The sequence below is a fragment of the Rhea americana genome, unplaced genomic scaffold (genome assembly GCF_003343005.1).
Source record: "Rhea americana isolate MKP2758 unplaced genomic scaffold, rheAme1 scaffold_274, whole genome shotgun sequence".
Taxonomy (NCBI): domain Eukaryota; kingdom Metazoa; phylum Chordata; class Aves; order Rheiformes; family Rheidae; genus Rhea; species Rhea americana.
Genome location: NW_028186395.1, coordinates 306878 through 324363, shown reverse-complemented (window position 1 = coordinate 324363; position 17486 = coordinate 306878). Strand labels below are relative to the sequence as shown.

The window sequence follows — 17486 nt, the reverse complement described above, 5'->3', positions numbered from 1 at the left end:
ACCTGAAGGGAGGGTGTCAAGGGGATGGGGACAAACTCTTCTCAGTAGTGCCATGTGACAGGACAAGAGGCAATGGGCAAAAACTGAACCACAGGAAGTTCTGCCTGAATGTGAGGGGGAACTTCTTCACTGTGTGAGTGACGGAGACTCCACAACCTCTCTGGGAAACCTGTTCCAGGACTCTTTCTCTGGAGATATTCAAAGCCCACCTGGATGCAACCCTAACATGCTGTAGGTGACCCTGCTTGAGCAGGGGGTGGACTAGATGATGTCCAGAGGTCCCTTCCAACCTTACCCATTCTGTGATTCTGCAACCATACTGACATGGTTTTTGTTGTTGTTTTATTTCCAAGTTACATTTGAAAAGATTTGAGGAAAGAGGCACTTGCCTTGAACAATTAGTATGGAAACTTCAAGACAATCGCTTTGAAAGCATTTTAGGCCTTTGGCTGCAACTTCCAGGATTTTTTTTTCTCCTCCTTCTTTTGAGATCTTATTTTTTAAACGTAKCTCTCATTTTTAGAATAAGCATGACTATAGCACTGCTGTCTCTTGAGCTCTTATGAGAATATTGGATCTAAGCACATTACAGTCACTTCTTACAAAGCTGCTCTTCAAAAATAAAATATAATTCAGTCCTGAGACTGTACTGGACCTGGTTCAAAGAGCTGCTTCTTCTCTTTTGGGTTCTGTGACTAGTTACTCTATAAAGCACTCCTACCTTCTGAACCTCTCTGAGCTCTCTCACTCTGTCATTGAGAGTGGTCAATTTGATCAAGCTACTCAAATACCAAACATGATGTTCTTCCATCTTAGGCCTGAAATTTCAGATCACAGGGACTTTGTGCTGCTTGTTAACTTATCTGATTTGACTTTGCACTGTTCTCAATTTATAGCATCATCCAGCATTATCCAAGATAAGCTATTGTTCTCCTTATAAAATTTGTCCTTCTGGTGCATATCTTGCTATCTCTGCTAAATGAAGACTAARTATTAAAAGAGGTAGTCAGAGAGAACAGAGAAGACTCTCCTGTGGATCTTACTGTCCTCTTCCTCTAAGACCTCCTGTTTACCACCCACTCCCTTAGAATACCCAGTTACTTGAATTTTGGCCGTATGACAAGATGTGCAAAGGACTAGAYTGAGGAAGGGGTTGAGGTTTGGCATGGTAAAGTTGGACAGGGTGAGGGCATGCAGGGGAAACTTATCTCCCWAGACTTGCTGGCAGTGAAAGAGTATGGGTAGAGCAATCCAAAGAATCAGCACTCAATGCTGACTGCTTAGATGAGTCAAGAGGCCCACAAATTTCAGTCTCTGACATTTCCCAGTTGCAGAAGGAGTGTTTTTAGTAAAGTAGTTCTGACATTGTGGCAGCAGTGGAACTACGTTTTGGAGCTAAGTTTACAACTGGTGATATTTAGCAAAGATGCTGTAATCCCACTTTGTCAGCAGCAGAAAACTCTGTAAAAGAGCCAGTGCTAGCAAGAGAGCTGCAGGAACAAGTACTTTGTGACAGTTACTTTTCAGAATTACCTAAATGTGGAGTCCCTCATAGGCAGTTTAGAAAGCAAACCTATAGCCAATTTTTCTGGCACAGGGACATTGTTGATCACTCCTTACCATGTACAGCAATGGTCCACATAAGGAACTTTAAAGGGAAGAGACACTGGTAGGGCCAATCACTGGAGTCATAACCAGATTTGCTTGAAGGTACAGAACCTAAATTTGATTAATTTAGTTAAAAGACATGTTGGCGGCTACTGCTTGGCACAAGGAAGGAAATACAGTCCACACAGAAGAATAATTTTGCTAAGCTATAGCAATTATCAGTAGCTACAGAAATCAATTCCACAGTATAGCATTATAGGAGAACAAATGGACAACACCACAGTCCATTTTGAAACCTAGGAAGAAAGACRACACTGAGAAAGAGTGGGAGAATGGCTCTAAATGTCTCACATACCACAAGGATATGCAAAGCATAGGCCTGGCTCCCAAGATCTCAACGAAGACTTCARTTTCATGTGCTCAAGGATCACATGTGCCATAACTCAGATCTGCTGAGATCAGCTATGAAAAAAACTAGGCATTGTTAGCCAGGTCACAGCTTTCTGTTGTTGTTGTTTTGTTTACCAGTATGTAAAAAAAGTCCACAGCCACTATAAAAAAAAACTAATATTTCTTTTGAGTATAAAAAAACAATACACCAAATCATTTTTCCTACGTTAATTTACATTGGCTTTAAGTCAAATTAATTAGGCTGACTAGAATGGGTCTAATGACTCTCAGATCAGCTGTCCTATTACCCATTCACCACTAGTAATTATACCGATAACAGAGGCCCGGTAGACTGCTAAATGAAGTTAAGTACTGAAAGAGTAATAGGATCCAAGGCTACCATCAGGTATCAGGAGGAATAGAAAGCACATGTTCAAGAGATACTACTCATTATTCTATATTGTATCAAATGAAATCTCTGTATAGTTTCCTTGACCTCTACTCTTTGAGCTCGTCACAGCTATAAAAGCATGTATTACCACAAGTTCTGTCCCTGTTTGGGTGTAGTGGTCTCTGCAGGAATGTCTGCAACATGCACAGACCTATGAAGTATGCTCACTCTGCCATCCGTGGCTGTGCTCTTCCGCTTATCTGTAAAAGAAAAGCATAAGCTCAAACGTATTCTCACTCACATTTCTCCTCAGTCAGCATTTTTATCTTGCAAAAACTAAACTGTCTCCAGTTAAGGCGTTTATATTCAGCATGTAGTTCAGCAGTATGTCAGAGAAAACAAATCTACCATTACTTTGCTAAACTCAACATGGTATTGTTAAGCTMTATATCTTAACATTTATAGAATGCTAAAAAGATAGCTGATTTTTGAAGAAAATATTACTGCATCATAAAAGTACATACAAAAGTTAATGAAGAGTTGCTACTGTATCATATACATACAACTAGTTTCATTCTTTAGCCATATACTGACAAAGTACTCTTAGAACTCTGTGTTATAAATAGAATGAATTTGTATTTCTGAGCATCATCCCCCAACAAAAAACTTGAATACCAGTTAATTGTTGGTGGATATTTTAATACGGTGCCTGTTATGCCAACTGCGTATTCCTACACTAYAGAAAATCCATGCAACAGTTCCTGCTTGTCATACAGGTAAGGATTCATATATGAAATTAACTGTTTAAAGCAAGCCATCATCCTTCTCCTTACTCTGGAACACTGGTTTGGTCCCAGAGTAATCATTTGGAAGAAAGCAACCGGAAGCTGTGTTTTTTTAATAAATAAATAAATAATGCACTATAGATACATGTTTGCATGCTTGTGTGTGTGTGTGTGCACATATTATTATGGAGAGGGAGTAAATCAATTAAAAGCAACTAGAGGGCCATGATGCACCTTAAGAAAAATCTAACCCTACAGTAACATAAGAACCTCTTTGATGACAACTGCGCTTTCGCAGTTCTGATCAGAGAAAAGGTAAGAGTGAATATTCTTAGTGGAAAAGAAGTAGTAATAGGAAAAAAATAGTAGTAGCTAACACGATCTCCTGTCAACAGCTAAAGAAAGCCTGTAAGCATTGTGAAAGGGACAATTATGCTAAGAAAAACATTTCCTCTACAGAGGGTTAAAATTATTTAAGTCCAGAAAGCGTGAGAGAGCCGGGGTGAATGAAATTCAGTTCAACTTCTGCAGTACTACAATAGAGATTCTGAAGGCAGCTGGCAGCAATTCTCCCTCCATCCCTTGTGGTCATAATAATAACAAAGCTCCTTCAAATATCCTTCCTTTCAACAGTGCAGCTTTGGCCATTTTAAAGGGTAATATCTGTGAAAGTACGAGCTGTTAACAGAAAGAGCAGAAAGAATGTACAGTGCTCTTTAAGATGAAATTCAAAGTACTTTGAATTTCGCTTCAGTTCAGAGTCCAAAAACAACCACAAACCCCCTTTCCTTCTTTCCTTTTTTGCCAGGGAGCCTACACACAGATCACCACCTCCTAACTGTGGCTGGCAAAGGCAGGCAGCCTGAATCCCCTACAAATGGGCAAGTCCCCTCTGAAGTAAACCTGCCTCTCCTCGAGTCCAATGTGTTCAGCACTCTGAAAAGTAGATGTGAAGGTTGGGCCACAGTACKGGCACCATCATCTTGAATAAGCAGATGATAATAGGTGATTTACCTGTCCTTCAGGTGAACTCACTGCAGGCAACTGGCAAGCAGGCTCTGCTCTGAGGTGCTGGATAGAAGAAACACCAGCTGCACTGATTGTATGATATAGGTAACAGATCTAAAGCTTGCCTAAAGCTTGGAATCAAATCTAGCTACCGTATTGAGGACACGGCATTTAACAAAATCAGCAGCTTGTGCTACACTGCTGCCTTTAGATCTCACATGCGGTGTCAAACACTTTGGAGAATAAAACTGTCTCAAAAAAGTGAATATTGATCTAGGAAAAAAAGTAGAGTAATTCAGTGCATGAGGCAGATTCTAAACTTCAGCAGGCATAAAATTCATAGTAGATACAGGGTAAGGAACAGTATTTCACTGTAAGTGCTGTTCAAATGGTAGCTGGGTGTCCTAGTGCATCAAAAAGTGAAAACCAGTTAACAGTTACATTGGTTAAAAGGTGCAGCCACCACACTGATGTAATGCAATCAAGAATATATAATTTATGAAGATGTGCAACATTCTTGCTCTACTTGCTATTGAAGTCTTGTTTCACACACAGTTTTGGGAACTCTACTTCAGACAAGATAATAGATCAGCTAGAGAGAGTTTTAAGTTGATCAGAGGGGTCTTAGTAACTATGGAAAACAATTTAGAGAGGCTGGCATACAATAACGGGACTTTAGACTTGGAGGAGGGGGAGTATGGAAAAAAGGGTGGATATAACTACTCTTAAGTATGAGATTGATGTCAGAGAAAGGAAACAAATCAGTTTTCCCAGGTCTGCTAGGAAAAATTTCAGAGTTGAATGCAGCAGGTGACCATTTAGGCTAGACATTAAGGAAGATCAGAACAGACTAACACAAGACTGACTGCTTAGCAGGGACACACTCTCTACTCTTCAAGAATTTCAAGCTTAGGTTGCTCCAAAGTCTGAGAAGGACATTTATATTTAGAGTTCCTCTTGCTTTGGACAGAAACAACCCCTTTGGCCCTGCTTTCTAGGATGCTACACTCCTAATGCAGGCTTAAGTGCTGTGTGCTCTATCGATGCAAGTTTTGAAAGAAGCTCACCAGCCTGTTACAGAGAATCTCCCTGCAGTTGCTCAAGGAGACAGCTTTGCCAGTCACTAGAGCGGTAACAGCCACAAGGCAATCCAAAATAGCGTAATTCTGTTAACAAACTAGCATCACACGAAATATGCATCTCCTCACTTGTCATCACAAATGGCTATGGGAAAGACTGGAAAGTTTAGTTTATAAAATCTCCAGCTAAACCTTTGAGTGAGGTCTCAGTCACACTGTGCATGTAGCTCTACCTGGAATTCATTAATCYCCTGTGAAACGGAAGCTGCAGTCCAGTACACACATGGACGCAGGCATTCACCCCAGCTTGTACAATACACACACACAGGTGCACAATTAGGTGACAGTTCCAACAGCCTGATATAAATTTAAACAGAGTCTCATGAAATTTTAAAAGGAAAGTGCTGAAATCTCACATAGTAGCTGGGTAAATACTTAGGCAGCACTTGAAGAATTAACAATTAACACTTGCTAGAAGCAAGTTGATTTATAGCAACACGACTAGTCAATATTTGAACAAATTCACACAATAAAAAGAAATATCTATTGAGGGCTGCTGTATATCACCCCTAGCTCAACAAGTCCAAAGTCCACACGATGCAGGTGGCTAGGAAGATACACATTAGAAGAAGTATCACTATGTTTGCTGTGGTCTGTTCCTCAATAGATCTGACTCTGACTGTTGTCTAAGCAGAATATACCAAGTGAGAGTCCTCAGATTTAACTCAGTACAATCTCTTTTGTGCAGTATTGCTGTAGGTGGACTCAATGTGAGTCTATGATGTTCCAAAAGCAGCAAATGAACAGTACTGAAATTGCAACTTTGATCAGATTACAGCATTGTCTTCTGTAACACAGAAGCATTAAGTTTGCCCCTCCACAAAAGGATTTTTATATATGTCCATATTCTGCTTGCAATGCTTGACCACCCAGCCTCCAAGTCACCAAAGCAGAACTACAGAAGGAGTACCAGACCATCAGCTAGTCATTGCACCTTATTTGCACATTCAGCACAAGAGCAGGCTGAAAGGATGCATGCAATAGAATGTCTGCCAAAATGGTCTCAACCAATAAAGCTACAGACATAGTCCCAGAGTGCCTCCTCAACAAGTTTGCTGATGATACCAAGCTGGGAGAAGTGGCTGATACAGCTGAGGGCTGTGCTGCCATTCAGAGAGACCTGGACAGGCTGGAGAGCTGGGCGGAGAGGAACCTCCTGAGGTTCAACAAGGGCAAGTGTGGAGTCCTGCACCTAGGGAAAAATAWCCCTAGGCACGAGCACAAGCTGGGGGCTGACCTTCTGGAGAGCATCTCTGCAGAGAAGGACCTGGGAGTGTTGGTGGATGACAAGTTGACCATGAGCCAGCAATGTGCCCTTGTGGCCAGGAAGGCCAATGGTATCCTTGGGTGCCTTAGGAAGAGTGTTGCCAGCAAGTTGAGGGAAGTGATCCTGCCCCTCTACTCAGCCCCAGTGAGGCCTCATCTGAAGTACTGCGTCCAGTTCTGGGCTCCCCAGTACAAGAGAGACATGGAGCTACTGAAGAGAGTCTAGCATAGGGCTACGAGGATGATCAGAGAGTTGGAGCATCTGCCCTATAAGGAACGTCTGCGAGAGCTGGGCCTGTTTAGCCTGGGGAAGAGAAGACTGAGGGGGGATCTTATCAGTGTGGATAAGCACCTGAAGGGAGGGTGTCAAGGGGATGGGGACAAACTCTTCTCAGTAGTGCCATGTGACAGGACAAGAGGCAATGAGCAAAAACTGAACCACAGGAAGTTCTGCCTGAACGTGAGGGGGAATTTTTTTACTGGGAGAGCGACAGAGCACTGGACCAGGTTTCCCAGAGAGGTTGTGGTATTTCCCTTCTCTGGAGATACTCAAAGCCTGCCTCTATGCAACCCTGTCTAACATGCTGTAGGTGACCCTGCTTCAGCAGAGGGGTTGGACTAGATGATGTCCAGAGGTCCCTTCCAACCTTACCCATTCTATGATTCTGTGATCTAGAAGACTGCCTTGATTGACAGAATTTCATGCTGGGGACTATAGCAAGGTGCTGAACAGGCCTTGAGATCTCTACAGTATGGAAGCATCAGATGTACAGCTCAGCTCAGCTCATTGCACCTCCAGAGCAAAAGCAGCATACTTGTTCTCTGTGGCAAGCAGATTAATCTGGAAGTTCCCTCATTGACAGAGCATTAGCGTTATGATGGGTATCCTCACTCACTGCAGTAGACAACTAATCAGATGTCTAAGAAGCCCAGCGCACTGTAACCCAGAAGGTACATAGTAAATAGTACTCCAGAGCTGACATCACCTTGACTGCTTTTAAGTGAGGGATGATCTTATTCCATGTCCCTTTCTGTATCTCAAGATCTGCAGCAGCAAGATCATCATGAGCACCAAACTTTTCTGTGTGCAGGTTTCCTAAATTTACAGCGCACTCATATTGGAGGACCCACAGTAAGACATTTGGATTAACAAGTTCTTTCTCACATTCATGGAGCCTTCCTAATAGTTAGATAGGAAAAGTAGTATACAAATAAGCTATCTGATCATACCTACTGAGCTGCAGTCCTTTTTCACATCCTCCTTTTTCTGGTGGGGAAGGATGAATCTGTAGTCTATGCTGTCATGTACCCAGCCTTTTTCAATGAACAAGCCAGGAACCTCATCTGAAAATAGCCAATACCTGTAAAGAACACATATACATTAACAGGTACCTGTGTCCACTTCTGATTACAGTCACACACCATCCATCTTTGCTTAAGGTGTGTCTGTGGAAGGAAGAACCTGCATACTTGACTGGAAAAAAAAAAGTTTATATTGTTAGTAAAACATAATTCATAAACACAGAAAGTTTTCATTATAATCAATTCTAAGAGCATTCCTATGTAAAAAAATATGGAAAGGAGAAGACAGTAAGTAGATTCTTGAGCAGTGATGCAAGCACTTGAAGCTCCACTGGCTAGCAGACACTGACCTCCATGGGAAGGCCAGAAAAACTTGGTCTGTAAACCAGTAAAGGGTTATTTTATTCTACATAAACAAAAAACTCACTTCTGCTCTCCTGCACAGTTGAAAGCTGACAGAGAGTATTCTAAATAACCTCCATTATAAATATTTCTTGGGGGCTGCCATCTGTGAAAGGCCCACACCAGAAGAGAGATTCAGGGGCAGGGGATGATTGCCTTTCCTACCTGTTATGATTGCGATCAGTGCCAATTGGAGTCCTGCGCATCACCAGCTTCGCTTTGGCAATTCCATCCTGGAAAGTTTTCTCAGCTGCAGCCTTATGCTTCCGGATTCTTTCTTCCTCTGCTTCCTTCTCCATCTTTACTGTTGGAATAAGCACAGAGAAGTATTAGTCTTCTTCTACTGTATCTAGAGATCAAAATTCTCTTTTATTTTACTAGATTGTATGAAGAAAATTGAATAATTTATTCCTTTATTCATGACTACGGTTAATTTTTCTTTTTTAAGCACAGTCACCCACCCTTTACCTCATCTTCCACCCACCACTCTAGAAAAAAATTCACAAAAAACGAGGGAAAAAAGTAAAGGTGAAGGAATGAACTGGATGAGAGAAAGGGGAAGTCTGGATGACAGTGGAYTGGATAAATTATTCCTCATTATAGATCAATGAAGTGGTATCCATCGTTTTTCAACCCCAAACAATAAAGAGCTGAATGTCCTTCTTGAACCACAGCACAATATACCTCAAGGACAGTTCAAACTTGGGAGTAGTACAAATATGACAGCATGGACATCAGCACAGATAATCAATAGCTGCATTTCCATTGTTGCAATTGTGGKGAATGCTCTCCCCAGAAGCTTATCTACTAAACAAACAGATTTGTGGCACACTGGTTAATTGTGCCAGCTTCCAGGCATGAGCATCTCACATTAGTGAAAAAAGTCATATATCCTAACTCCTCATGGACTTCCAGACATGCTATCATGTGGGAGAACCTTTAGGGGTGAGGTGGGACAGGGCAGGTAAAAGCTARCATATAAAGGTCATACGCTGACTGCAGTCCAAAGGAGAAAGCTAACTTCTTGCTAGAACTTTTCCCAGGACTACTACCTACTCTTTCTCTTGCAGCCATTTTCTGTATCAAGGTATGTTTGATAACAGTTGACTAGTAAATACCTGGTAAATCTTTGAAGTCCTGCCAAGGTAATCAATCCTGACTGATTAGAAGAGAAATGCTGAAAAACAGACCCCTGTATTTGTTACAACAATTTTTTATATGAACTTTTATGTGATAATATACCAACAATATACCAGCTTAAGTGCAGCATGGGAAAATTGTTCTGTTAAACCATACCTGAAGGCCATTCTTAAGCAGCTGATAAGCCTGTATGTTTGTAATTGTCAGCTCCTCCCTAAACTTATCCCTATGTTAAGACACTGAAATCAGAACAAATAGTAAAAACCATTCTCATGGGGGCTAAATGCCTTCTATCACTGATGTCTGAGCACTTCAAACTGCAACAGGAGATCCATTTTACAGGAAGTACCGCTGTCATCTTTTACAGAAAGGAAACAGATGAAGTGATTTACTCACGAGTTCTCTTGGCGGCTCCTTCTGAGGACTTGCTAAGGTCACCTGATTTCCCCACTCATCCTGCCTTTATTTATTTTATTTTTTGTCAGTCTTTTTATTTTGTGGCATTTTTGGCCAAGATATATTTAAATGTTCTTAAATGAGTTGCTCACTTTAGCAATCTGATCTTTGGAATTTCCTTAATCCTTACTATTGGACATGCTGTAAAGCAGAACGGCTAAGGGCAGAAATGCACAGGAGCAGTGTGCCTCTACCAAAAACAAGAAAAATGAAAAACAATCCTCTATTAAGCTGACAAAAAAAGTTCCCCTCTTCCATAGGGAGCCATGTGACATAACCAGGACCTCCTGGCTGATGGCTCACTGACTACAGCTCAAACCTCAAACAGATCAAGCATGAAGAGGAAGCAAGGAGTTAGCTGGGGCGRGGAGGGAATCATTCGGATACCTGTTTTTCACCTGTGGTATTGCTATGACATTTATAACAGCTACTGAAAAAGCAGCGCACCCTGGTACTATCAGAATTTCCATAGATTATTATAAATAGTTTGTAAGCTGGTGTAAATTTAATAAAAACTTTACAGTCACACACTTAGGGAAAAGAGGATTGAGGCAAAACTAATTTAGCGAACTTCCTAAGTAGAATTCTACCCCCACACCACTAACAACTTTTTTACAGATAATTCAAAGCCAGATACACAATAGCCCTTGACTTAAGCTTTAAAAACTTAAATCTAACCAGAGCAACAATACACCAGCATCTCTTTACATGGAACAGCAAGGTGAGAGAAACAGCATTAAGAAAACTATACTTTGCAGCTTAATTTGTACCCAGAAAGAACACAAACTTCATCTAAACAAGTGTCAACAGCCTTGGAGAAGTAATCAGAGATAGTATTCTGGAAGCAGTACTAGTAAGGTGCCCTTGGCTTTCATGGTCAAGAGATCCCCCMAAAAAACCCCACCACTAAACTAATTCCAGTCATATTCTATAATTGCATTGCTTGTTTTCATGATTTTCAATTCTGTAATCAAGTGTTCATTTTTTTCAGAACCTATGCCCCCTACATTAAATAGCTCATGGCAAGAGTACTCGACAATTCTAGCAAGCACACAGTAGCTTTCTTCCTCACCACCCTCCCTTCAAGAGTCAAGAATCCAATCAAAACAAGCCACACTGCCAGCAAACTCTTGAAAGCCTACAACATGAGAAACAGGTATTTTTCCTGTCCAACTGCAAAAATCGGTTGTAGCGGGTATTACCAAATGCCAGAATAAGAAATGAAGGGAAAAAACAGAAACTTCATTTTTCTTGTGTGCCCAGATTGTTTGGTCAAGAACAACAACAAAACAACTTAAAGAGTTCCTCCTCACGTGTCATTTTTATTTATGACTGCAAGCTAGTCTTGGTTGGTACTCTTCTCTCTAGCTGGCCTCTTCTGGGCATACAAACTTCTATTTCTCTATGCTCCTCCAGCAGACTTACAGGAAACATCCTATTGTTTCGTGAAGTGATAAAGCAAAGAACAACTTGCAATATGGCAATGGAAGCACCTAGGCTTTTACTGTCCAGAAAACKGGGATATTAACTTCCTGTATTGATACATGACTAGTATTAACTACAAAAGAAGTCAAGAAAGACTTAAAAAACACCACATTTACGCTTTCTTACACTGGGTTCTTTTCTGACAATAGCTTGGAATAATTGGCCATGACCACTATAGGTTTAACTGTAAAGAGGTTAGCACTGAGTGTTACTGATATTACCAGAATGGTGACATCAGCACAACAGCATCCTCCGATTGTGCAGCTGTTCAGGGGTGTGCATGTGTCTGTGTGCCTGTACACCTATATCTATCCATCTATACATCTCACAATTAGTGTTTTGTCAGCAACCGCTCTTTACTCGCCCAAAGATCTTAACGTTACCCAAAGCAAATGTAACTGAAATGGCCTGAAAGCCCATCCACTGAAAGAGGGCCACAAAAAGCTCTGTCAAGGTAGTAGCACGAGACAGTTCTAATTCTGGCTTTCTGAACTGTTTCTAATATACTGAAACCACATCAGCCCTCACGCCGGAGGTCCTGAACAGACTAGTTCAGAGCTGCTAATCCTGCAGTCCCCATTGCTGCACTCTTGACATCCACCGAGATCTGCTAGTATATTTATGTCTCTGTACCAGCTGCTTAACAGATAAAAGGAGGCTTGAGTGACTGAAATGTTAGGGTTTGCTATGTAGAAAGGAAGCAATACGAGTTCAAACCTTAATGAAAGGCTGAATCCTTCCTTCCCTGCTAGAAATATCTMTTTTTCCTTGCGGAGTCCCTCCAAATCACACTTCCTCATCACTCAAAACAAGTGATTTTTCATCACCTCTGTCAACTCTCTTCTTCCTATTTGAACCTGCCATCAAACAACTGGAAAACCACAAAAAGCAGGACCCAGAGACAATCCAGCTACAGCACATTAGGTATTTGGTACTTTGTTTTTCTGGAGAAAAACAGATACAGCACACCAGGTCTTCAGCTACTCTGGGGTGGAAGGGGAACCAGGACAGCACCAAAAGGAAATTAGTCATTGAGAAGCCAGTTAAAATGCAACCAGAAAGCCCAGGAATACTAAGAATTTCCTCTTTGCTTTAGTTTGGGTGTGGTAAATAGTTCACAGTACAAGACAGCAAGGAACCAGCCTACAGGAAAAAAAAGAAGGTTCAGATCTGGGCAAAAGGAATCAGGCCGGATACTAGTTATAATAAAAAAAGATCAACATTCTTGCACTGTACTATAAGAGGCTCCTGGACAGATGGAAACTAATTTATGGTGGGAACAGTGTAAGATGTGGCACAAGTAAACAAGTCTCTACTGAATACCCTTTGGATGAGAACCAAGTGAACAGTTTTATCTGTTTTAGAGATTATTGATACCTCTGAGACTTACAGCTCTTAACCTAGGTATCTGAAAGGTCTAACTATTTTTGATGTGAGGCATGGTTGTAACCACTCCACTCCCTGAGAAGCCTTAGAGAAGTCTATGTTACTTAGCTATTTTTGGTCTCCTAGAACAAATATTTCCAGATTCCAGCTAAGGCACAGGAGCCAGACTCCACGCTGGAAGCTTTCCYCTCAACTGTTTCAGAAGTGAAATGACAACCTACACAACTCATACTGTCCACTTCCAGATGCACAATACCCACATTTACAATGAACAAAATCCCCCGTAGTGTGATTCTATCAGCGTTTTGTGCTTCAGGTTCTATACTCCTTACCAAAAAGCACCACACATACAGAGGCATAAACAATCTGGGAATAAAATTGATGACTTGAAGGGGTCTGAGTGAACAGTTTATATTTATAAGCTTCATAGAACCACAGAATCACAGAATGAGCTTGGAAGGGACCTCTGGACATCATCTAGTCCAACCCCTTTGCTGAAGCAGGGTCACCTACAGCATGTTAGACAGGGTTGCATAGAGGCAGGCTTTGAGTATCTCCAGAGAAGGGAAATACCACAACCTCTCTGGGAAACCTGGTCCAGGACTCTGTCACTCGCACAGTGAAGTTCTTCTTTATATCCAGGCAAAACTTTCTGTGTTTCAGATTGTGAAACCATCGCTTCTTGTCCTGTTGCTTGTCACCACTGAAAAGAGTTCACCTGAAGGGAGGGTGTCAAGGAGATGGGGCTGCTTATCCACACTGATAAGATCCCCCCTCAGTCTTCTCTTCCCCAGGCTAAACAGGCCCAGCTCTYGCACACGTTCCTTATAGGGCAGATGCTCCAACTCTCTGATCATCCTYGTAGCCCTATGCTAGACTCTCTTCAGTAGCTCCACGTCCCTTGTACTGGGGAGCCCAGAACTGGACRCAGTACTTCAGATGAGGCCTCACTGGGGCTGAGTAGAGGATCAGGATCACCTCCTTTGACCTGCTGGCAACACTCTTCCTAAGGCACCCAAGGATACCATTGGCCTTCCTGGCCACAAGGGCACGCTGCTGGCTTATTCCGTAACTAGTTCTTTAAAATAAGAAATTAGAAATTKGGATTTAGAGCCCATGCCTTCCTTTGGCAGGACAACTGCTATTATCATTCCGACAGTTTGTATTGCAGCAGGGCCAGCAGTAGYTGTAGGAACTAACTGGTGGTCAGAAAATATCTCCTCTGTACATAAAAGAGGTAAAAGATCTTTGGGCATGGACAAACATGGTTTCCTGCCCCCAAAACAAAGCTTCTGTTCTCCAGCCTTCCTGAGCCTGACAGATTTAGAAAGTCACTGCAYAGAAGATGCTCACTGATATAAAACAGAAAAGAGTTATTGCTTCTTTTTTCCCCCAACATTCCATATTTTGAGCTACCACAGGAACATCTAAAAATCTTTCCCAAGCTGTCACTCATAAAGCCCTAGAGCAGCTGAACTGTACTTCTCTAGCCAGGAAATTCCTTGAACTCAGGTAACACTTCAGGAAACAGAYTTGTCAGTTTTCACCATTAATTCATTTATTCTCACCTACTCTGTGACACACTACTTCCCTAGTAATTTTCTTACCTCTCATTTGTCTTTCTTGTTGTTCTCTCTCTTTCTTGGCTTGGATGGCAAGAAGGCGTCTGCTCTTCACAGCGCTGATCATATCATCAGCTTCTATTTCTACCCGGTGCTCTATTTTCACCATCTCATTTTTTTTCTTTTCATTTCTTCCCATTGTATTCTCATCCTTTCCATTTTCCTTGTTCTTGGCCACCATTTCTTTTCGCTTCTGTTTTTCTGCTCTCTTCTTGTCATTCTCTTCCTTCAGGACAGCAAGGCGTTCCTTCCATAGCTCCGCTGACATCTGCTGCTTGGCCTCCACATGATCCTGCACTGAATAAGTCATTAGAATCCGGTGGCATAGCGCTGCCAGTATCTGCAGTTTCTCTTCAGGAGTCAGCTCAAAGAACTCCGATGTCTCCAGTTTCTCCAAAAACTCATCCTGTACTTCATTATCCTCAAATGTCGCCGAATCCTTGCTTTCATCTACATTATCTGAGACCTCACTTTCCTCTTGTACATCTGACTTGCGTAAGCATAAACGGACCAACTCAGAAGCAGAATGCAAAGTAAGTGGTATTTCGGAAAGCTTCATTCCCAATTCAGCATAATCTTCAGCAATTTCATCTTGCAGAAGGGTCTGCAACAGAATGACCAGTACCCGGTTCAAGTAAAGAAAGCCACCTTTCTCCGCACAAAGTGCTTCCATCAGAGAAACTGCTGTAATAGGATATTGAGCATCTGGCATCAATAATCCTGAATAACAGCTCAGGAATTCTACCACCATGGCTACATCCCCAAAGAGAGTATTAGGAAGTCCTTCTGGAGTATCAACCAGTTTAAAAGTAGGCAAGGTCTTCCCCTTAATATCTTGGTCCTCATATCTTTTCTGTTTTTCCAGTTTTTCTTTCATCTCCTTCTCCTTCCGCTCCTTCGCTCTCTCCTTCAGTTTCTCTTTCAGTTTCTCCCTTTTCTTCTTCAGATATTCCTTTCGTTGCTCCTCTGTCATGGTGGCCCATTTCTTCCTGTGCTCTAGAAGTTCATAGCGTTTCTGAACTATTCCTCGCAAATCTTCAGGGAGACGGGCACGATCCTCATTTGAGAGCAACCTGGCTGTTTTGGAGATGATGCAGGAAAGGGCACTTTTTTTGTCTTCCCGGTCTTTGTTTTCTTTGTAATAGGCAATGAGATGGAGTGCTGCAGGAGGTAGATGTTTCTGGGGTTTACTGGAAGACCTAGGGGTGCCTCCTGAATTCCTGGGAGTTCTGGACACCTTAGTGGTACCTTTTGCCATGTCCAGTAGTGTCATTTGTTTCATCTTCATCTTCGGAGTCTTCAAGCCTTTTCTAGGAGACTTCGATTTCCCAGATGACTTCTGCCCATTTAAAACCCTTTTGCCTCTCTGCTTTTTGTCCAAGGATTTGTTGCTGCCCTTTCCCAATCGGCTCCTCTTTGGAATGTGAAAGTTAGAGCCAAGTTTACCAGGTGACACTATTTTCATAACCTCTTCCAACTCCTCTTTAGGACATTTTGAGTTCTTAGAGTTTTTCACTTTCAGTGGAGACCCAATAATAGATTTCTCCAAATGTACATGACACCACAGAGTAGGGCTCAGTGGCTGACCTAGGGATGATCCATCAGCTTTGGATTTCTTAGAAGGTTTTCTGTCCGGTGATCCAGAGCTCTTCCTCTTAGTTGATGGGTTGAGAGTCATATACTAAAATTAAAGAGAGAATTATTTTATAATAACATTTCAAAGTAAAAAAAAAAAAAAGTGATGAATAATGGGAATCTAGCTCTTGCATCAAATTTGAACAGTATAGTAAATCCTGATTAGGATGCATTTCTCACGTAATGGCACTTAATATCTGATTGTTTTTAAATAAGCAGTCTGTTAGCCTACTTTCAGCATAAAAAAAAGTTTGATTCAGAGCCAGAGACTGACTYCAAAAATATCTCAGCACCTCAAATTCAGGTTCAGAGCGCATCCAGAATATTAACYCATTCCAAGAACTGAAAAATAAAATATATGACACTTGCAGAAATAGAACCTTTAYGTTATAAAGTTATCAGAAATTAGGAGCAGAAAAGTTAAGATTATTTGCAATTAAAAAAATCTGCAGCAGTAAGCATAGTAGAAGATGCAGCCATCAAAGAAGTACTTACTTGCAAACAGTCATACACAATGTGATCAAGTTAAGATTGTCATAGAAATATTTACATTTATGGCTTCTGGATTTTCACTGTTAGAGTCTTTATCCCTGATTTTAGAGTCTTCATTACTTCAATCGAGAAATCTATACTGAAAGATAACATACTATCTGAATCTGTCTGTTTAACTTCACTCTTCAAAAATTCTGTGTTGACATTTTTGCTGAAGAGAATTATTTAAGCTGAAAACACTCAGCACTGATACGAATCATGATAATTACAAGTATTAATCTACAGTTTATACCATATATTAAACTGTCATATGTACAAAGTTACTTCATCAGAACACTAATTCTAAATTACTAAATTCTTCAACCACTTCTCAGCATTTAAAATTCAATGCAAATTTAAGTGGGAAATGTGCCATGGAAAGTGCCATCCTTAAACATAAAGTGTTACAGCTGCATATTTTTTTTTCCTTTTACTGCAAGCATGCCTCCATCCATCAGTGCTCTGAATAAAGCATTTGAGCACCACCAATGAAATATGTTCTAGTAGGAGAATGACCCCAAATACCATAGTAGGGTAAACACAGCTCACATAAGAATTTAGTTTTTACTTCAAGCAAATTAAAAAACTTGCAGAAGAGTCCATGGAAGCGATCTTCCTGATGAGAAAAAATGATATACCAGATACTTCTGCTCTAATTTTACAACAAAAATGACAAAGGTTGAGTCCACGTGAAAGTGAGTTTAGTAAATGAAAAACAAATAAATAAATATAGTGCTTTTTACACCCAAAGATGGATTCTAAAACAGCAGAATGGTCTGGCATTTACTTCATTAACAGCATATTTGGATAGTCACTACAAAAGGCTAGGGAACAAAAATGTCCCAGCTATTTAGATCATTCAGCACAAAGATTTGCAGCATCTGCCACAYAGTTATCCAAGCAGTTCTGAAACTGACGGAAATCATGCAGTGGCATTCAC

The 17486-nt window shown here is 41.1% G+C and overlaps 1 protein-coding gene across 1 annotated transcript in view; it reads right to left on the bottom strand.

Moving 5' to 3' along the window:
* BAZ1B (bromodomain adjacent to zinc finger domain 1B) overlaps nucleotides 1-17486 on the bottom strand; it is a 56921-nt gene that overhangs the window by 23074 nt on the left and 16361 nt on the right. The window contains exons 7-10 of the mRNA XM_085308380.1: nucleotides 14366-16061; nucleotides 8457-8595; nucleotides 7818-7948; nucleotides 2538-2649 (exon numbers count right to left, since the gene is read on the bottom strand). Coding sequence (XP_085164506.1) covers nucleotides 2538-2649; nucleotides 7818-7948; nucleotides 8457-8595; nucleotides 14366-16061 — 2078 coding nt within the window. The remainder of the gene's footprint in view (nucleotides 1-2537; nucleotides 2650-7817; nucleotides 7949-8456; nucleotides 8596-14365; nucleotides 16062-17486) is intronic.